General features: G+C 37.2%; 2 protein-coding genes across 3 annotated transcripts; both read right to left on the bottom strand.

Annotated features, from left to right (window-relative positions):
• Window positions 1-4: 4 nt before the first annotated feature.
• Window positions 5-4,432, bottom strand: LOC149019955 (squamosa promoter-binding-like protein 16). 2 transcript variants are annotated; one of them, XM_089147953.1, is made up of 3 exons: window positions 3,720-4,432; window positions 2,008-2,144; window positions 5-1,099 (listed from the first exon to the last, which is right to left on the bottom strand). In XM_089147953.1, exons 1-3 carry the CDS (start codon window positions 4,196-4,198, stop codon window positions 480-482), a joined length of 1,236 nt encoding a protein of 411 aa, XP_089004079.1. In that variant the 5' UTR covers window positions 4,199-4,432; the 3' UTR covers window positions 5-479. The 2 variants fall into 2 exon arrangements, with proteins under 2 accessions (XP_089004079.1, XP_089004080.1); XM_089147954.1 differs by having other exon boundaries at window positions 5-1,051.
• A 7,825-nt stretch (window positions 4,433-12,257) lies between these two features.
• EMB2813 (DNA primase, large subunit family) lies at window positions 12,258-21,946 on the bottom strand. Its single transcript, XM_089147951.1, has 20 exons — window positions 21,717-21,946; window positions 21,437-21,498; window positions 21,215-21,318; window positions 21,038-21,119; window positions 20,901-20,960; window positions 20,526-20,583; window positions 19,665-19,684; window positions 18,905-18,988; window positions 18,420-18,484; window positions 15,661-15,709; window positions 15,482-15,529; window positions 15,308-15,397; window positions 15,112-15,171; window positions 14,952-15,011; window positions 14,542-14,616; window positions 14,373-14,458; window positions 13,949-14,042; window positions 13,739-13,846; window positions 13,076-13,132; window positions 12,258-13,000 (listed from the first exon to the last, which is right to left on the bottom strand). The coding sequence occupies exons 1-19, from the start codon at window positions 21,847-21,849 to the stop codon at window positions 13,115-13,117; spliced, it is 1,356 nt and encodes a 451-aa protein (XP_089004077.1). The 5' UTR covers window positions 21,850-21,946; the 3' UTR covers window positions 12,258-13,000; window positions 13,076-13,114.
• Window positions 21,947-22,065: the final 119 nt, after the last annotated feature.

Raw genomic sequence — 22,065 nt, 5'->3', positions numbered from 1 at the left:
TAGTTTTTCATCCATCCTGAAGTTCTTTTGCCCTCTCATGAACTTCCACAAATCAACTTGCACACACTGGAATCCAATTCTTAAACCTTGTGAACAAAAGAAAATTGGGAACATGGCATTCATTGTGTAGTAAGAACCACCCTGGGGATGGATCATGCCTCCGTGTGAAAAATTTTCTCCTTTTAACAAAAGTAAGGGCTAAGTTCATGAATTTTATAACAAGAAGAACAACAACCAACTAAAGTTATTATTCACAAAATATCCAACTCAGTGAATTGAACCCTTTGGATTACTCCAATTTTAATAAAAAGTAAGCTTGAACAGGTCTCCTCATTCATGAAACCATGTACCCATGTGTACATTTTGTGGTAGAATCCTCTTAAAGCACTTGACAACTAAACAGACCAAAAGAAAATTCTATTTTCTATTACCAAATACTTGAAGCATTTCATAAATTGGTACAACTGCCAGAGTTTAGCCTATTCCCAAGCAAAAGGAAGTGTCTGATGTCCCATATCCTGGGAGTGCTCATCAGATCCCATATGAAAGACCCCCTGGCAATGGAGGTCAGCATCACTGGTGTCAGTAACCAATACCGAATTCATCTGCTCATCTTCCATTCCCCCTGAGGAATACCGACCCAGCCCATTGTATTGCAGACCTGGAACTAATGGCCGAGCCATTGGGATTGATTCTAGACGTACCACGTTATTCAGACTGACCCCTGAGGTCTGTGTTGACTGCGATGACAGAAGAGAGAGAGCACAATCTGAGTCCATGACTCTATTTAACCCATTGGAGAAAATTTTCCTACCACCCTCACTCTGTGACAAGGCAATGGTATTAAGAGGTGGCTGGCAGAAAGAAGCTTCTTGAACAGTTTGATTTGCTATTGTGGTGGCATTACTTTGCATGAAAGGGAACTGCTTCCCTGCTCCTTTGTAGCTGTTAGAGAAGGACCCACCAAATGGACTTTGTCTGTTGATGAAGTGGTGGTTACAAATTGTAGCATCTTCCTCGGTTTTCACCACCCCGGTCCAAGCTGCACTCACTACAGAAGTTGTGGTAAATATTTGTGGATTAGGTGAACGGCAAAAACCTGGAACCCATTGGAAGAAGAAGAGATATTTAATCCAATGGAGTAGATACACCTCAATTAATAGTCACGAGGAACAGAGATGTACAGAGATATTTGGTAAGTATGGCACACAATAAAGGGTTTTGCAAGCAATTATCTGTGTGTACAGTAAATGATAACTTGGACTGAGATTAATTATATGATCTTGATCATTTTCAAACCTCTTTTGGATCAGAAGTAGAATAACTAGATAACTCAGTCAGCTATAGATATACAGAAGGATGTTCAAAGGAAGTCCATAGATCATATAATTGCAAATCAGTTCCACTTCTGAAGATCAGGAACTCCAAAATACGCACTAGAAAAACTGTGGTCCAGACATCCTACAACTCTGACAAAAAAGGGTAAGGGAAGAAACTAAAGCCCAACATTAAGTGGCAAAAGCTGCAAGTACAGCTTCATGTCAACCCCAATAAGGTTACTCCACAATTTAGCAAAAAAGAAAAAAAAAAGGTTGCTCCACAAATAAAACCTTCTGAAGTAGGGAGATTGAAAGACAAACAAATATATAAAATGTATACCGGTCCCTTCATGGTCAATTTTCAATCAACACTATGTTGAGGTGTACAAGAATGTCACTCTATAACAATCAAACAACCAGGTTAAACAGGGAACTAACTGAGCAAGAGTATATCCACAGCCAAAAAATAACTGACTATAACACGTCTGAAGGCCTGAGAAATTTTCCACAAAATCTTGACATGATGACTTGAACATGCCCAGAAATTCAGCTACTTCGAGTAACATTCAGGCAAATTGATTATGGAATGAAACAAATGAATCAGAACTCATTTCTGGCTTCAAGTGAAAATTTCAGTTGACTAACTGAGAAATTGGGATTATAACGAAACTGCATAAAAAATTCAAACCTTGGTGATTGGACAACAAGTTCCCAGAATTCACAGACAGGGATTCTGGCTGGGGCTTTCTTCTTCGCCGGTTATGCCCATCAAGACGTTTCCTGCAGCTCCTCTTCGCCTCATCAAATTCTGCCAACACATGAAACCTACAGGCCGAGAGACAGTTTTCAACAAGTTTATGAACAGAATAACAAGGGAGAAAAGAAACTCCTTCCAATTTTTTAAAAAGAAAAGAAAATTCATCATTAAATATAAAAGAGCCTTCAAGGGTTAACCCAGCTTGAGTTTGTCAAAAGCAACATTGAAATTTCAGATAGTTCATAGAAAAATAATAAACACAAAAGGAATCTAGGATGCCAATCATGTGAACCATGTAGATACTTGGAATGCTGATGAATCAGAATACAAACTAGGAAATTGCCAGCCTGATTATAATCAGCCTAATAAAAGAACATAATTAGTAATGTAAAAGTTTTACATTTCTGTGTTGTGACTAGTGAGAGTATAATGGGACATAATACTTTAACCAAAGGGTGAAACCAGTGCCAAAGACATCTGCACAAGCAGAGTTTGGGGAGCACTTCTCCATGCAGCCTTACAGCTAACATTTTTTGCTGAATGTATAATAAGACATACTGCTGTAACCAATTGAGTTAAAATGCTACAAGCAATAATCATAAGAGGCAAAAGAACACAAATAATGTTGAATGGAAGGGAAAGGTGCATCTCTCCCCATCTTCCGGACAATATTATGCAGTATTTGATTAACCATGCCTACAGGTAATTACTATGGCACCTCAGAGTGGCACTGGTTCAACAAGCAAATCAAAGACAAAGCAGTGATCAACATCCCCATTCCCCTTAACTCCCTTGCTCAATTCAATAAAACATTCCTTGACCCTTTTACCCCAGTTTTAGTGACATACAAGTCTTCGGTAAATAGGCAGCACTAGAGGTGCATTTCAACATGAGAAATCCAAACAACCAAAATGGAATCTATTATTACATTGCAAAACCTCTAATATTTTTTTATTTGTTTTGAAAAAGAAATTGGAGCATTTTCTTGGAGGGGATGTGATTTGAGTTGGTTGAGGGGTATTGTAGCTAGGGAGGGGAAGGTACCATTGAACAAGAAGTAGCATTTAGAGTAAATAAATTCTAACTGCAACATAATGGGGCAAACCTAATCTTTTTTTTTGGCCAAAAGGGCAAACCTAATCATTCATAAGGTTGTAACTTGTAAGTAACAGAGAAACAGAGACTCCACTTTCCAAAGTGGGTCTTAGAGGTGTTCACTAGAAATCTCCATAACACTGTAGAGACATCCTTTCCAAATTCCGGGTGTTATAGCTGGCTTGATTGTAGAAATTAGCATCCATGGAAATTCACATCTACGAGAGAAGATATTGTCGGCTGTAATACATATTCTGATAATTATAATGAAAAACCATCTACAAACAAACAGAAATCCAAAAGGTTTATAGAATTAAGGACTCAACAAAGAAATAAGCTCTAATTCAGGTGGTGACAAAAGATAAAATGCAAGCACTTGGATTTACAATTTCACTAAGAGCACCAACCAACCAAAAGCTCGGAGCAATAACAGAATCAAAAAGCAAACAGAGGGCATAAAAATTAATGGTATGTGTAAGCATCAACCAAGAAAGATTATCAAGATAATGGAACCAGTGAACCAAACATAGTTCTTGGCTTCCAATAACCTGCTACACTGCTGACAGAAACGCTGTGCCTGGCCTCCTACCATCACCGTCGGTGTCTTAGAGTGAACCTCGCACACTTTATGGCGCCTATGATAATCTCTGCAATTACTAAGGTCGGAGGTGCACCCATCAACCGAACACGACGCCGTCTGGGTTACATTACCTGGCGGCCGAGCCCTCTTCGAAGAACTTGACTGTGATGATAATGATGATGACAACATTGTCGAGATCCTCGGGTCTTTAGACTTGTCCAAAGAACCATCTCCGAAATCACCCAACCTTCCAAGCTTCAAATCAACCAAGCAATCCCCTTTAAACTTGTGTTCCCCAAAGTTGCTAGAACCAACAAGTGGGGCCATGGCTTCCCTCTCCAATTCTGCTAAATCCCAGGAAGGTGTCTTCAAATCCCACTCCATACAACCTTTTCCTGTCTCTTCTGCTACTCTTTCTTCTTTCCCCCTCTCTCCCCTCCTCATCATATATATCTCCGCAGTAAACCAAGCTCTTTTACTACTTATCTCACCAACCCATGTAGGAACCAAGCAAGAAAATGAACGAGTAAGTAGAGAATAGTGACTACTACGGTCACACACTCTACTTGCAGAGGAATTCCAAAGGAATGGGAATGAAACGAAGGAGAAGGGAAACAGCGGAAGAAGTGAAGACTCAGAACTGAACACTGAGAGGACTAAGAGTGAAGGAATACTTACAGACAACCGTAACATAAGAAGACCGACTTTGAAAGGCTTGCCACTTGCCAGCCATTCATTCTCTGACATGGATTCCATAAAAAATTCATTAGGGAGGAAAATTGATAAAAATAAAAATAAAAAAAAAAAATTACGCTTTGAGCGTACTCTACAATGAATCACCTCCATTACCAAAAAAAAAACAATGAACCACCTCGTGGCCCTTCGTTTGAAAAAAATCAAATGTCCTTCAAATGATGTTATGTTTCAAGAAAATAATTCAGGGATTGTCCATTTCCACCAAAATGTATAGATCAATTTTTTTAATAAGCTGAAAATTTTTTAGTGCAAAAACAGGCATGAGAAGCATAAGGCATTCCAATTATAGATGTAGATGTGAAATGATCAACATCGCTAAGTGAAGAGATCACAGGTTTGACACTAGTTGTGGTATGTGTGGGAATCTCCCCTCCTTAATATAAAGCTATTAATTTTCTAAAATAAAAAATAAAATATATTAATTCTACTTTTTCATTTCATAATGATAATAGAAATAGATAAATCTAACAAAATAATTTAACATGTTGACAACTGGTGTAATAAAATTTGGTACTGATTTTTTTTTCTTTTCCTTCTTCATTCATTTGGAGAAAAGGATAACATTGCAATAATCTATGTTGAGTTGGTTATTTCAATTCTTTGATCATAGATTGTAATTATAATCTTCCAGCCATTACATCACGGCTAGTCCAATGACTGTGTAAAATATTTTTATGCATAAAAGGACAATTAAATTATTTCACATGTAAAAAAAAAAAAGAAGAAGAGAAGAAAGAAAGAAAGTGCTAGTGTATGCTCTCTTAATTGGCAGCATAAAGAACTCCTTAAGCAAATATTTTGATAAACTATTTGGACAAATAATTTGGAAAGAATACAATAAACTACCATAAAGAACTCCTTAGACAAATATTTTGATAAACTATTTGGACAAATAATTTGAGAAAAAACACAATAAACTACCATAAAAAATTATGTAAATCGAAAGTAACTATGAATTTCACCATAAGAAAGAATCACACAAAATTTTGATAGTGAATCCAATCATAGAGACTCCAATAAATTTGTATCCAAAAGATTAATAAGTAGCCATAAAAAGATATACATTAATAATGCTAAATAAAATAAATTGAGGAGAAACTATGGACTGAACATTGAGAAATGTCTAGCCTAGACTGATGACAGTGATAAATAATGAAGCTAATTAAACACAAAATTTCAGAGATTGTTGTTGTTATTAGACCTGCTAATTTTTGTTTTTTTTTCTTTTCTATCCTGCTATTTCTTTCACTCTGTCCATTTAGGATTTATTCAGCTTTAAAATTGCTTGGACAAAGCTAGCAAAAAAATAAATGGCAAAAAATTGTTTGGACAAATTTAGCAAAAAATAAATGGCAAAAGACGAGACAGGGTCTTTGTTGTTTTCAATTATGCAAGTGAGGAAAAAGTGGAAGTTGTACTATTAAACCTTTTCTTTTCTTTATTTTTTTCTCTTTTTTATTTTAACGGTGTTAAATGTTATTATGTTTTTTTTCTTTTTTCTTAAAGAAAAAAACCAATTTATTTGGAATTATAACTTTTACAAACATTCACATCCGAAATTTTGAAGCCTTAGGATTGGTTTCCTGTAAGACGGGTCTCTTGTGTTTGACATCAACATAAAATGTAAAACATTCAATTTTTTATTTTTATTTTAAATTACCTTTTAAAGATAGATGTATTAGAGTTAGTGTCGTATACTCTCACTTTCTTTAATTGGATTTGAACTAATTCCATAATTTATTTATTTTTATCATTCAAAAAAAAGAAATGATGTAATGGCGATCTTTCCTTCCCCCTCCCCTGCTACTTCTTTAACTGAGTTTTAAATTCAAAGAAGGAAATAGTGGTGATAAAATTACCTTTTAGAAATAAATGTAGCAGAAATAGTATCACTATCTCTATCTTTCTTTATCTAGCTTTGAAATAACTATGTTGCTTTTTTATTTTTTATTTTTTGGTAATTAAAAGAAGGGATGCAATAGCGGGGATGTTGCATCCCCTCTCATGCCACTTCTTTAACTACCTTTAAAATTATTCCATTGTTCTTTTTTTTTTTTTTTGAGTAATTCAAAGAGAGAATGCAGTAGTAACGACCTTGCACCCTCTCCTCCCTATACAACTATATAATTTTGAATTTTTTTATTGGATTAATGTAAGCATTAATCTTGTGAGCTACCGGTTCAATTAGTACTAACCCCATCAGCATAACTCAATTGAAAGCCTAGTATAGTCCACAGAAGTTAGTAATGGTCTCATGCTCAAATCAAAAAACACATAACTGGTCAAATACAAGAACTAGAGAAGTAGAAGCAATTTGAACCTGAAGGCTAAAACCAAACTTAACCCCTGGGCGATTCTTAGCTTTTTAATGTTACTTACTAATTTACTACACCCCAGGCAACGAGCTTATCCAATCTCCCATAACTTCAGTTTTGTACTTTTGTAAAAATAACTTTATGCTAGTTCATTCTTTGAAATATGGTTGACCATAATCTTTCACTTACCTGTGTTGATCATTCTTTATTAGAGATATCCATACGGTAGTGATGAGAACTTTCCTGGGTGAAACAACACATGCCTATGATGGAATGATGGAAGGTATAGACCAGTATTTGAACCTTGGCACTCTAAGGAAGAATATTTAGATTTCCACCATTAAAGCAATCAAAGCTACTGGTAAAAGAACACATGCCCATGCCTGCACATCATAACTAGGAGGATCTTTAATGCATTCTGTGTAAAAGCCAATCAAATGAGTTGACAATGATTTGGTATTTAATTGCCGATTAAGCCATAAATGAATTTTCCTCTTAAATCTCAAAAAAAAAAAAAATCCTTTTAAACCTAGCTTTGATGTACACATGGAGGGAACTCTGAGACCAGGCAGGAAACCAGAGAGAGTTTGTCAGGGAAGTAGTTTGTTCTTTTCGGATGATTTTTAATCACAAAATAACAAATAAAATTTATGAACAGTAAATAAATTATAAAATAACTTTTAAAACATGTGCTACAGTAGATTTTATGTGACTTTTATTTTCGAGATCAACAGTGAGAAACTAATCCATGGGGAGGGGGGGAGAGAGGAATATTGATTTGAGATGTTGTTTGTTATAGCGTGACAGGTTGCAGCAAATCCCAACATGGAGACACGGAGTAATAAAATGGAAAAACTGGAGGTGGGTTCTGCCATGGGACAAAAAACTTTGCAATTTTCAGAACATTGTGACAAGCAAACGGTTGGTCACTTGGGTTCATAAATTTAATTGCGGTAGAATTTTGAAGGCAAGCTTTTAAAACCTCGAGGTTATTCCAGATTTCTAGTTGATAATAAAAGCAAATGAGATCAGGGATGACGTCAAAAGCAAAGCTGAACAATTATAGGATTTAGTGATTTACATCGCACAAGAGGAAAGAAAGAAAGGAAGAGAGGAATGGATGTCGTCAGTGAGTGTCTGTGTCTTGCAAATTATTATTCATTGTGGTTGTGGACAGATGGGAAGCCTTGCTTTCACTGTTTTTGGTGGTTGTGGTGCCCCTTCTTAAATGAGTGGTTGGGGGGCACTTCTCTCCATAGCCCCCATACCCCAGGCCATAGGGTGTCAAGGGAATATTGACAAAAGCCACTGTTGTCGCTACTTTCACCTTCACCTCACATTCAAATCTCAATCTCCATCTCAATTTGGCAGCCGGCCATTTGAAAAGTTTAGTGGTGCCTGTGCCACGCACTCGATCGTATAAATTATCCCATCTTTCTTGTTTGTCTAAAGTTCAAGTTGGGTTCTGTTTGAGTGATATCAAAACACACTATTTTTTAATTTTTAAATTGTGGGTTTGAAAATTTAAAATAATAGATATTGCCACAAAAAGAAGGGTACACACAAAGGAATTTGTGCGTGAGGGAATTTTCAAAATTTGCTTTTTGTAAAGAATTTGAAATTTACTACAAATTCAATTGTAGGAGCACTAAAAATTGACAAGATGAACAACCATATTTAGATCATAAGTTATTTTAATATATTTTTTTAAATATCAAGAATGTGAGGAAGAACATAGAGATCAATTGCTCTGTAAATATAATTTTTCTTTTAATTCTTAATACAAGTGACTTTTTAGCGGAAATAAAAATGATTTTATATAAACCCATTTTGCCTTAAGACGTAAATCATTGCACGCAATATATAATAGAACTCAGAAACATTGTCAATGAGATCCTTCCGTGATCCAGATGATGACAGATAAATTTCAGAGATCAGGGTTTGTCAAGAAGCCTGAAAAAGTTGGACATGTGTAACGTCTTCCAGGTCCATGTATTGCTTCTAAATGTAGGAAAGGTCAAATTATTTTAATCCTTTCTTTTCAGTTCTCCTCTTTGTGGAAGTGGATCCTTCTCAGTTCTGAGTACAAGTTGGAGGGCCATTCATCTCCTTTTAATAACTCCAAAGAGTAGGAGAAGTAGGGTCAATCTCCCTCTCCCATAATTGAAACCCAAACAGGAATGGTGCCCTGAAAGCAGGATCATTGTTTTATGGGTGGGAAGAAGCATCTGGGTGTTCCAGTTTATCCACAGTATATCCATTGGAGCTGCGCGCAGAGTAATATATGTATATATTATTGATGGGCTTATTACTAAACCAGGGAACCATGATTCAAATGGCACCTGCAGGTGAGCAGTCGGTCAGAGGATTTTTATAAGCCTGTTAGTGTTTGTTCTTTTGGTTTTGGACAAACGGGCCGGAAGAGAAAAAGAAAGGCTAGGTGTCGCTTTTCTATGGAAGCTTGTTAACATCTTATGGAAAACAACACGTGTTTATGCATTTAAGACGGTTCATGGTTGGTTGATTAAAGATTGTTAAATTAGTAATATATGATTACAACCCACATTAGGAAATCAGAATTCAGAATTCAGAAACGACCTCTTTTGTGTTGGCTCAGAACTCGAGAAGTAAACGAATTGAATGACGACTAAACCACAATTGCCTGGCTAGCTACAATGAACTTAAAGTAGTAGTCTTTTTCTTTTCACTTGCCCAAAAATAAGGAATATTTCCACTTTCCACATATCTAAATCCATTGCCCATGATAATGTTCTTCTCTAATTATTATATGATTACTTTGCAAGCTTCACTTATTCAGTCAATCTCTTTTCTTTCCCAAAATACTAATTCTTGCATATTTTATGATTATGTCGTTGGAAGCATGTATGTAAAATGTATGGAGATTAGAGACCGTAGACAATATTGTTGCCATTTGTTTTATACTAATTAAAAGTAATCATCATGCATAAACCAAACAGCTAGCTAGCATCAGATGTATATATTTAATTAGGTAATGTGTTACCATGCTCAATGCATGACATAGAAGATGGGTCCGACATCATTATTTAACAAAATACTCTACTAGTATTAATTATGGTGCCCTCCACTTCCATTACTACTTTTGGGTTCCTCCTCTGTAAGGGGAATCAATTATTTTCCATTGCCCGAGAAGAGAATGCCTTGGGAAGTCTCCAGAAACAGAACAAGCAAGCTAGTTTGAGTTCTGATCAGTACAACATTGTTATATAAGCTCTTAATTTGTTCAGCTCGATGTTATGAAATGCTTGTAGCTGGGTGACAAATAGTGTAGTTCATCATCAACTGCGATGTACATGTTTCTGGACGGATCAGTCAAAAACGTAGCAGATAATATCCTATAATATTACAACTGGGAATTGGGAACACGATCGATTTTGTATTATAGAGTTAAAAGGCTTTGGATTGTGATGTTTCCTTGGCTTTGTATCAACACAAGAGCAACGTGGCAATCACATGCCCTTATAATTGAAGACGACAGAAGATGGAAGACGCCAGAAAGTTGGTTATCTCCATCTATGTAAACAAAAAAAGCTAGAATGTTGATCTGTCTTTGGGACCACAGAGCAGAGTTATTCACTGTTGCAGCTCGTGAAGCCGCATGGGGATAAGTATACTAGTAGCTTTCATCAGCAAAGCCTAACCCATCAAGAAAATGAGATGAAAACTGAAGGAGGGGACCATGCCACCATGTCTAATCCCTATCTCTTATTATGCATATTTCCAGAAGCAGTTCAACCATCATTGTATAAAACAAAAAGTCTCTGATCGAAACAAGCTGAAAGCAGAAACAAGCAGAGCACATATATAGCAGACGACGACGCCATACGTCCTTGTCATGACGTTTTCTGCAGCCTCACATAACATACTATCAATCAACCCATCCATGTCCATTTGTCCATTGTCCATTGTCCATGGTCAGGAGAAAAACCACTCCATCTCAGTATCTCTCTCACTCAGTACTGCTCTCTGCTCATTGTTAATACTCACAAAAATAATGAAAGCACCTACAGCGAATATTGTAGTCTACACGTATTTCTTTCTTATCTTATGAATTCAATATTAAAATCACCAAAAGGCCAACACAACCTTCTTTCACCATCTGGCAACCTGAAACATAAAATAAGCAGCGAAGTCCCAAAAGGGAATGATGACTTCTTAATTTAAAGGCTCTTTGTGCTTTCAAAAGTTTTCAATCTCGAGCTCTTCCCACATTTTATTAAAAAAAAAAAAAAAAAAAAAAAAAAAAAAAGAATGAAAGCAAAAGATCGAGCAAGTGCCGAACTCCCAAACTCTTCCTCGTTGGCAGGACTGGCTCGTGTCTGCCAATCTTTTTTGAATTTTAGTATTATAAAAACATTAAAATAGAATTTCCATATGATATTCTTGATCAAAGTCCAAAAGGGGGTCAAGTACATTTTACTATAAATGCACAACTGTATGGGTTAACTAAAAGTGGGACCCAGGACTACTCACGTAACTTTACTGATTAATATTAAGAATTAGTAGGTTTTATTCGTTTCTTGGATGAAGATAATTAGGTTTGATTGCTTGTCCTATTCCTCTACTATGGAATCTAATCTTCAAACCTATTTTCACTCAAAAAAAAAAAAAAGAGTCGGTGGAAACGGCCTATTCGAATCCAAATCATTCATGCTCGTTCCAGATTCCAGATGTTATGGCGTTTGGAGTACCGGTTCTAAGATTTCTGGGGCCGATTCCCACAAATACAAGCTATTCCCCTGCATCCGAGTTTAAAATAGAATACCAATTGGTGGAGTTATGGGCCACATGGTTTTGACCTGACTAGAGCAATATCAACAAATTGGATTTGGGCCAGTCTTTTTTGTTTTTGGGCCAAAAGATTTGGGCCGGTCTCATGCTACTGACTAAGCATATCTCTTGGCATTCCTAGTCCAGCTTAATTGATACATTATAATCTGTATCTGACTCCATGCATACTGGAATCAGAAATTAGTCTAAGAATGGAAACAAATCACGGCCGGCATCATTCCGAATCAGTCATGGTAGTTTCTGATTCCAGATGTAATGGAGTTTGGAGTCTTGGTTTTGGGGGCGATTCCGACCAATTCAGCTACTCCCCTGCATCGGAGTTTCAAAAAGAGTGGACCAATTGGTTGAGTTAAGGGCCACGGTTTTGACCCGATTTGAGCAATATCAACATATTGCATTTGAGCCAATCTAAATTTTCTAATGCTACCAAGCATATTTCTTGGCCCTTTTAATTCCATCTTATTTTTCAAATTGAGAGGAGAGGAGCCCAATTTGATTAATTGGTAGCGACCTGAGAGAGAGACAGGGGGTTAACCATCAAAAATACCATTACAGCGCATGTTCTTTTATTATCATAGATGAAAAAGCGCAATCCTTGTTAATGTAAGGTTGGTTGAATAATAAAGATCCATGCTTCTCAATGGAGAGGTCTTAGGTTCGACCCTTGTAGACAGCATTACATTTCTAATATTAAAAAAAGCACCAGTACCAAAAAAGAATAAAAAGAAAGCAATCCACACCACCACTGGAATCTTACAAAATCACTCTTTTCTCCTAAATGACAGTCTTCCCAAAAGCAGGTAATTATCCATGTCCCAGAAGAAAGGAATTTATCCATGAGAATACATGTATTCACGAAGAATTTCAAGAATCTAGCAATCCACTAAATATCTCAAAAGAATACAGGCTAAATACTGATGAAAAACTTTTAGACGTCCACCCTGCTGCCATTGAGGTGTTGTAACGCAACCAATGGAATATAAGCTCAAAATGCATTTCAAGTCAAGAAGTGGCCCTGAAGTAGCATAGAGCATCCTTGTAATATGAGGGTGAAACCCACCAGCCACAGTGAAAAGATGGTCTCTTTCTGTTTAAAGAACAGATAACAGGCATATAGGTTTCTTGCAAGGGACACATCTTTGTGATTGTATGACCTTGACGGACAAATAGGTAAGATTTATATTACCCTTTTTTTGGGGAGTGGAGGGGAAGGAGAATAATAAATAAAATATTAAAAAGGTTGGTAAAATTTGGGACATTGGATTAGCTGCCTTTGGTGGACATTCTTTGTAGATATGCATGGTCATTGATTCTGTAATACCTTGCGTGTCACTTCCAGCCTAAAGAACTGGAAAAAGAAGGAAAACATTGTAAGAAGTTAAACTAGGTATGTCCCAGAAGATAGTAACCTAAGGATGCATACCAATAGAAGCCCCTTGTAGCACCCGAAACTAGTCATTCTTTATGTCACAGTATTTTTCTGCAAAGAAGACAGGAAAACCAAGCAATCAAGTAAGCTCATCTGTCAGATTGGCAAGTAAAGATTAGGCGGTATACACAATGAGATCATCCAACAATCAACATCATTAAAGTACTTGAGGATACCCATGCATCTCTTCCTCTAATTTGAGGGTACCTATGCAACAACCACGGTGAACATGCAGGACAGGTCTGAACAGCAATTGTGTTTTATCAATGAAAACCAGTGACAATATAGAGTCGATATTCCTTGGATTAGATGCTCCACTCTACCAGGCACACTTTCACAATAGGCCCATATCAAAGGTGAAGCTTCGGGTGGAAATGCATCTGCAGAGTCTTCAGTTTCATGGGACTACCATTCCATGTTCCTTTTATCATTTAACCCGTGGCCTCACAGAAATATTTTGTTCTTTGCATAAAAAGTAATCTGGTGCAAAATCAATCGACTGAACACATCTAGAAATGGCTCTAAACACGTTGGTTAGATGGCTCTTGCAGAGCAGAAATTAACTGGTACAGAGTGACATACTCTCACACGGAACAGTCAGGCGACTTCACACATAGGGGGTTTATATTGAAGGATCGAATTGGTAAAATGCATCACCTTTGATTGAAGGATCTTTTGGCTGTCACTGAAATACTGGTTTGGGTGGTTGATTCCAGCATCACATGAGGTGCTATGAACAGCTTCAAATGTCAAGGTACAAGCCAACTGCAAATGTGGAGTAATGTCCAGAATATTATTAAGAGGTTAACAATATAAAAACTGATACACCTGGAACAACTATTAGAGGGTATAAAGAAAATTCAAAACCTGATAATGCCGATTTCGGACTTTGTCCAACACATCCTCTAATGCCCGACCTCCAACTCCCATCTTACCAAGGGCTGCTCTCAAGTTCTCCTCACTTAAAAAAATGGCAGAAATATATAAACATGATAGCCAGTTAGTTCATGTCAAAAGCAGAGCACAAATTTTACCCAGTTAAAAACTTGGGACCATGTGATCATTGGACGGAGACAATGCCAGAATCAGACTGTCAGGGAAAAAACTTATATTGTAAGGTATTGAGGGATGCCAGTGGTGCATGTTAAACAGCTATCTCACCCCCAAACTCCTGAAGTAGTTGCAGAACTCTAATTAAGTTAAGTTTGGGCTCATGTTTCACATGGCAGTTTCATATAATATTGAGTGATGTCCCTGGATTTAGACAGAAACAAACAGTAAGAGATAAGACCTGAAATGGCGATACGGGCAGCCATGATGATCTCCTACACCAGGAGTTGATAAGATTATCTTTTGACATGAATATGATGTGTAATCCTGCAACATCCAGGAAATATGATCTTTAAAAAAATGATAGTATAGTTTTTGACTAAAAGAAGTACTAACAGAATCTCTCTTACTGTTCTTTTTCCTTCTTTTCCATAGTTATGGCGTATACCATAAGCATATTCCTTGTCAAACCTCTCAGCGCCAACCTAAAACAGAAAAAAAAATCAACATTCCATATGAATTGAAAAGTAATCATTAAGCTAGCTATCACTAATGTGTTTTGGCTGGCTGTTGATAATTTACTTTGGATATGTTGAAGATATATGGCTAGGTGATACTGAAATAAGTGTGATTGGTGCATTCTTTAACAATAACTGATAACAACATTAGCCAGCTAAGACCAGTTACAGGATCAACACACTTTGTGATATCTTTCTCATTTTTAACAAAAGCACTGTGATCAAGGGAAACGGCACATGATACGTGGACAAATTTCAGTCAATCTAAGGATTAGTGGGCAGCTTGTATGGTGTTAATTTACCTTTTGAGAGAACTCTGCTTTCCAAAATGCAAGAGCATCATCCACTCTCAAGCCAACACCCTGTAAAGGTAAATAACATAACATGCAGTTAAGAAATAATGCAGCTATGTGACCGAGAACCCACCCTTATGAATGTTCATTTGTGTCTCTAGGAAATTACCTTGAGAAAAAGACCCAATTGCATTCTTCCTCCATGCTTTAAATGATGGTCCTCTCTTAGCTGCATATGAACATGGGATTTAAAAGAGAGATTGTAAAAGAAAATTGCAAAAGGAGAGGCCAAAAAACAAACATAACAGGCCAGCCAATCAAGAAAGAATTAAGAGAATAAACAATCTTAGAACCAAACTTCCTACCTTATCAAACAGATGACGCATACAAAGAGGAAAGGATGTACTAGCAACTTGATCAATGTCCTTAATTGATATCTCTGCAAATTCCTTGGGCTGCAGAAAACACTATTGAGAAACAAACCCAAACTTCTCTGCCCTGGGAATAGGATATAAACAACCAAAAGGCATCTAAGATACCTGAGAATAATCAGGACCCAGATAGCTTGTACTCAGAGCTTCCACAATCTAGATGGGATGAAACAAAATCAAGTAGTGAGTTGGAAGAATCCCAAACCCATTGCTTCACTTCCAGTTTCCATAATGTTTATAACATGTGATCTAAAAGCACTATGATTTCAAGATAAAACAATACTCACAGGTGTCAACCTGTCCTTCTCTTGCTCACTGATGGTGGATGTCCATTTTCTGCAAGTAAAAGTTGCAAAATACCAATATTTTAACCATCTAAACCTTCTCAATTGATGTGCAAAGACACTCCAGACCAGAATCCGTTCCAGGGAAAGGTAACTAGAATACATTCAAATTACAAGCAGTAATACAAATATGTTTGACTTTCCCTGGGGAAATCAATCACGGAACGGAACAAGGTATAACATTAATGTCTGACCGTGTAACTCTGCCAAAGCTACTGTTGTTAACATATGACATGACCCACCAACTTATACAAAAATGTGGAGAGCTTTAGGTTGATGAGACTTTTGACATTACATAACCAAATTATTAGCAATCAGATCTGAGGGTCCATTAGTCACTCAACCCATCTGACACACTTCCTTCTTCACAGTAAACTTATAACTACATATAGAAAATTATTTGGACGTTTAGTTTGGATATGAGAGACTTGTTTTTCATGCTTCAGCTGAAAACAGTTCATATCAAGTATAAAAGTCAAGCCAAAATTACCTAATTAATAAATGGGTTAACCTCACCACGTTTTTACCAAATTCACAACCAGCTTTATTTGAATGGATTGTGTTTGCACTGAAACATGAACCGAATCTCTGAAACCAAGCAGGATCTTACAAGTGTTTGAGAAGTGAGCCAGTTCACGCAGTTAAGGGAATTTTGATATCTGAAAACTTAAAGAATGGGCTTTACAGAATTATTACTCAAGTCTTCAGTTACACTGGAATTACTCAAGCTTAAAGCAACACTAGAAGGCCATATCCACAAGACTCCCAGGATTTGGGGAGGGTCAAATGTACACAGCCTTATCACTCTTTCCAGAGAGGATGTTTTTAGCGCTTGAACCCATGACCAAGCATTCAGCAAGTGAGCACTTGATCAACACAAAATTTAAGTTAAATGCTCACACCCAATGAAGAGGATCAGAGAAAAGATAGGAGAACTGCAGGCTTGAATTTCGATCAATACCTGAGTCAATATGGAGTAACTTTAATTAATTATCTACATCAATGAACAAATCAACAACTCAGCCTTATCCCAACTAAGTGGGATTGACTATGTGGATCCTTGACAAACATAGTATGAAAAACTGAGGCCCATACAAGGGAAAAATAACCCCCCCTTATACTCTATCTAAGGTCATACTAGGATCAAGACCCAGTCTATGCATTCATTCCTCACGTCCTCTCCTATAGCCATTTTAGGCCTGTCCCTAACTCTTTTAGCTCCTTCAACTGGGAGCATATCACTCCAACATCATTGGTGTGCCTATGCCTCCATTGAACATGACCACACCACCTCAAATGACTCTCCAGCTTGTAATTGATTTGATAAACTCTCAAGTCAGCTCTAATATGCTCATTTCTTACTTTATCCCTTCTTGAGCTTTCCACACATCCATTTTCACATCCTCATCCCTGATACACAGAGGTTCATAATCACATCCTCATCCCTGCTATACATAGCTTCATAATCACATCCTCGTCCCTGCTACACATAGCTTCTCAGTATGAAACTTCGTAACTAATATTCTACCACATACATCATAGCTGGTCATACGATAGCTGAATAGACCATTGGTCAAGCGTCAAATCAATACATCACTCACGCAACATTCCAGATGCAACTCTCCACTGCATTCATCCCACTTAAATTCTCTGTGAAACGTCATTTTTTATATCACCTTCTTCATTTATGGTTGACTACCGATATCTATAATAGTTAATTGGCAATTTATTTATCCTGTAATTTTCACCATGTCCTTATCCATCATATCGAGATTAAAGTTACATATCATACACTTTATCTTTAATTTACTAACTTTAAAGCCTCTTGTTTACAGGGTTGATCTTCACATCTCTAACTTACACACACATGAGCATATATCACAAGTGAAATTTGAACTTTAGAAACCTTGACCCACTGTATTTACTGATATAATCACTCCAACAGGGATCATTTCGAGCCAGTTCCAAACACAAAAGATATTTGACTACAATATGAGCTGCTTTCCAATAGTATTAGGTAGCAGAGATCCTAAACACGATATTTGTAAATCATGCATCACTAAAAAAACGCTATCATGACCAAAAGTAGGATCAACATTTAATCCTTCTCCTGAGCAAAGCAAACATAGCATAAAAGATATGAAAAAGCTGAGAACTTTCAGCTTTTTCAATATCATTGTCCAATCCAGCTCCAAATTTCAACCGTCAACATTTCATTACATGAAAGGATGGAAATTTCATCCTTCTGTTTCACTGTATGTTCTCTAACGGAAACTCCTGTGCATTACATTGACAGTGAGAACATATAAATTACCCCACACCTCCCACATCCCACCCCCCCCCCCCAAAAAAAAAAAAAGAATAAAGAAATAAGATTAAGCTCCCTCAGTTACATGTGTTGTGACAGTGGAGAAAATGAAAGTTGCACTCTAGGAGGTGTATCTAATTGTCTATCTTAATTTAGATGCATGATATGTTCAGGGCTGTAGGCAGGTGGTTGCTGTTGTTGCAGTCTTTGTCAGATTGATAGATGCATACAACACTTTGTAGTCACCCAAAACGATTGTAATGTGATACCACGAACTACAAAACTTAGCAACTAAGAACATGAGCACAAGAATCCTTTTTAAGGGAACAATGAAGCAGAGTGGGCAAATCCAATCATAAAAGAAAATAAATAAATAAAGTGACCTAACAATGACCTGTTTGTCAGCACAAGTGCCTTGGATAAAAGACTGCGGAAATGAGTAGCAACAAGGGAAACCACCTGGAGAAAATGAAAGCACTTAAATGTTACAAAGTAAAAAAACAGAAACGGATGCTGCATGAAGAAATAAAAATCCATTGTTTTGAAGGTGAAATCAGGGATCAAACTTCCGCTGGACAACATTTCATTTAGTTGCAGACCCAGGTCTAGCAACTCCCTTGCAGATGCAATATGCAAGAAGGGGTAAGAGATGTACTGGGACTTCCTCAGAGGGTACCTTCATACTCCCTTGCAGATGCAAATATGCAACACAAGATAGTATTTATTGGCAGGATATGGACTCTGTTTTGTTTTCCTGATTGTGCTTCACTGGATCGTACTTTATTTTATAATAATATATAATTTACATCAAACCAAACCACATGCCCCATAAGGCCCTTTTGTTATTCATCAAGGCAAAATGAAAGGCTAAAGGCTTACCTGATTCATAGCCACGTATGCATAACCTTTATCTAATAAAACTCTGCGGGTGGAAACAAGATCTGGGACTTCCTCAAAGGGTACCTTCATACAAGTCATTCGTTACGGATTCAGTAGAAACAAACCATCTTAAGTTATAACATACTCTTATGAAAGATGTTCCCTCCAGTCCGCATCCATAATTCTTGCATGTAGGGTTGCACATGGGGCAGCTCACTTTGATCTGAGGTTGGGTAGGTGCTATTTCTTTAAGCCAGGCCTCCTAAGCTTCTGGGCACCAATATTTATAAGCAGGCAGTCAATGAAGCCTTATTATAAATAATTGAACACACACAAGCATGCACATTCCAGAGGATGCATGAGCTAAAATCTATCATGAATTTTCAAGTAGGCCAGACCAGGGCCAAGCTGTTTCAGTCTCACAGGCTATACTCCATCCTGGATCTCAGACATGGCAAATGAAATACTAGATCAAATATCTATTCAATCAAAACAATCCAGCTCACACAGATAATTTTGTATCATTGACAACCAATAGTTGCAGCAATCCAACTTGTTGATCTTGGCCTGGTAGATTTCCCACGTTAGAATCATTACACCAATCAGATCGTAAGCTAACTACCCCATTTGTGCAGCTCTAAACTCAAGAAGGGAACGTCTCCCCTCAAAATCTAGTAAAAGATATTTTCAACTAATCAAAAGATGTTAACGGAGCTAGCTTTTGAGCACAAAAGAGTAATTAAACAGAGGGGACACTAACCTTGAAGAACACAGTATCAGCTGCAAGAAAAAATAAAACAAGCATCATTCCAGGGTATTTGATATAATAAAGGCGATTTGGATGCTGAATCAAGCTATTGAACCTGAACAAAGTATAGATAAATAAGTAGACAGACCTAAAAGAAACTAGAAAAGGGGAGGGGGGGGGAGGGGGAGAACACGACCAGATTAAGCTAAAACCTATCAAGTGTCTTCTCTTATGAGCCAAGACCAAAAGTCTATCTGATTATTTGGCACCAGAAAGCAAAGGAGACATGTATCAGAATGGTATATACTCCCATTTCATATTGATGAGGTCCTCTCAGGCACAGGGTCTCAATTACACATATTTGTCCCATATCTACATCTGGCAGTAACACACAAGGGAATGGACACAAAAAGATTCTTTGCCAGCACACATCCATAAGTGTGCTTGCATTTGTGCCCTAAAATCAACATGCCAATGTGTACCTAATGGGACAACCGAGTTATAAGGGACCCAGCCCAAACCTTAGTCCTGACTCCACTTTAAAGTAGACAACTTGGGACGTTATCGACTAAAAATTTAAATCACCTAATATTAAACCAAACAAATAAATGTTCCATGTATAACATAAATGGGGCTTGGTGGACACAGATCCAACAGATGCAACATCGGACTAGAATCACCAAACGAAATACGGAAACATCCTAAAGTGCTGCATGTGATACTGCGAAAAAAATGAAAAACCAAAACAGAATAAAAAAAAAAATTAAAAAAAAAAAAAATAATAATAATAATAATAATAAAAGAAGAAGAAAAAGACGGAAGACTGTCAAAATAAATGATATGGGATAAAATGGGTGTGTAATCTGTGCTTACCAGTTGGTAACGGTTGAGCAATGGAACGTGAAAGTTGGATCAATTTTTCCTTTAGAACCTGTAAAAGTGACATAATTAATTGACTAACTTCTGGAACACCAGGAGACAAAAAGATGGTAAGGATAAAAAACCTAAACTATCAGTTGAGGCTGCCCAAGTACAAACAGCAATATCACAATGCAGGAAGAGAAACCCACTATGCACTTCGGGCCTGTCTACTTTGACTAAACATGTAACCAAGATGCGCATGGGATGCATACAGTGCAAACCTATCCTGTCAGAAAATGCCATCTCGGTTCGAACTAACACTTCCATCCAGATATGTGCAAACAAGAAATTGCAATTAAGATGGTTCTATGAATGAGAAGTAAATACCTGAAACTCTGAGTTGGGGACTTGCTTGCATGGAAGGTCAAATTCTCCCATAAGTGCCCTCTGCGTATTCAGGAAAATTTAATGCGACAAATTTATGGAAAAATGTCTTTAATAACGAACCACTGACCAAAGCTTACCTGGGCCTCAAGCCTCTCTTTCCGAAATCGATAACGAAAAAGTGCAGTCTCCATTTGCAAAAACCATTTCCTCAGCTCCTCACTAGTACCATTATGAAAAAATAAGTTAATTATGCAAAAGGGGAGTGTGGGGAACATGAAACTCGGATTAAAATTAATTAGAAGCATATAGCTTACGTTCTACAATACACTAGACGAAGAACAAAATGGGAGATTATATCCTTGTTAATAACCTCTGACGCATCTTGGTGTCGCATGTGAGTCTTCCATAGATCAGTTACCTTGCCAAATCAACAAAAATCAATACCCAGCGACTGGTATCCAAAAACTTCTAAAAGTGAGAAGAAGAAAAAACAAGCATGGACGGCGATGATAAAAAACTTGGAAGTTGCAACAAACCAGTTTTTCCATTTCCTCGGATTTCTTCCCTCGTGATAAACCATCGGAAATCCCTTTTAAAACTGCCACGATAAATTAGAAATATACATATTTAACATAACAGCTTCAAGATAGGCCTCTCAGTATACTTCAAACAGCTAGAATATTGAAATCCTCCGTATCTTGAATAAACCCTAGATTTTCAACCATAGACTGGGAAGCTTACAAAGAATCGAAGCTTGGCGGTGTCAGAAAATCTCAAATGAAAAGAATATAATTGTTAGACATAGGACAAGCATACCCCGAAGACGGTCGATTGCGAATAGCTCGAAATCTTCCAGTCTTACTTCGAGCGTCGGAGCAGATCGGTATAAAGGAAGGGTCGGAATGGCGTCTGCAGAAGACGTTATCCGCTGAGATCGTATAAATTCCATCTTTTTTTTATTTATTTCTCCAGCAGAACTTCAACCCTGTAAATGAAACACCTTTCCACTGCTGCTTGAGGGCTGTGTAGCGGGAATAAAAGAGTCGGCCAAGGAGATAAAATTATACGGAACGATGGCGGGGATTTGTGAATGGCGGGAGACGATTCACAACTGTCCGAGTCGATCAAAGCGGTTAACTCTCCTCGTTTACTACGGGTGTAATAA

This window comes from Hakea prostrata, chromosome 3 (genome assembly GCF_041222555.1).
Source record: "Hakea prostrata isolate BN-2017 chromosome 3, UWA_Hpros_2, whole genome shotgun sequence".
In the NCBI taxonomy this organism is placed as follows: Eukaryota; Viridiplantae; Streptophyta; class Magnoliopsida; order Proteales; family Proteaceae; genus Hakea; species Hakea prostrata.
This window is presented reverse-complemented; position numbering and strand designations above follow the sequence as displayed.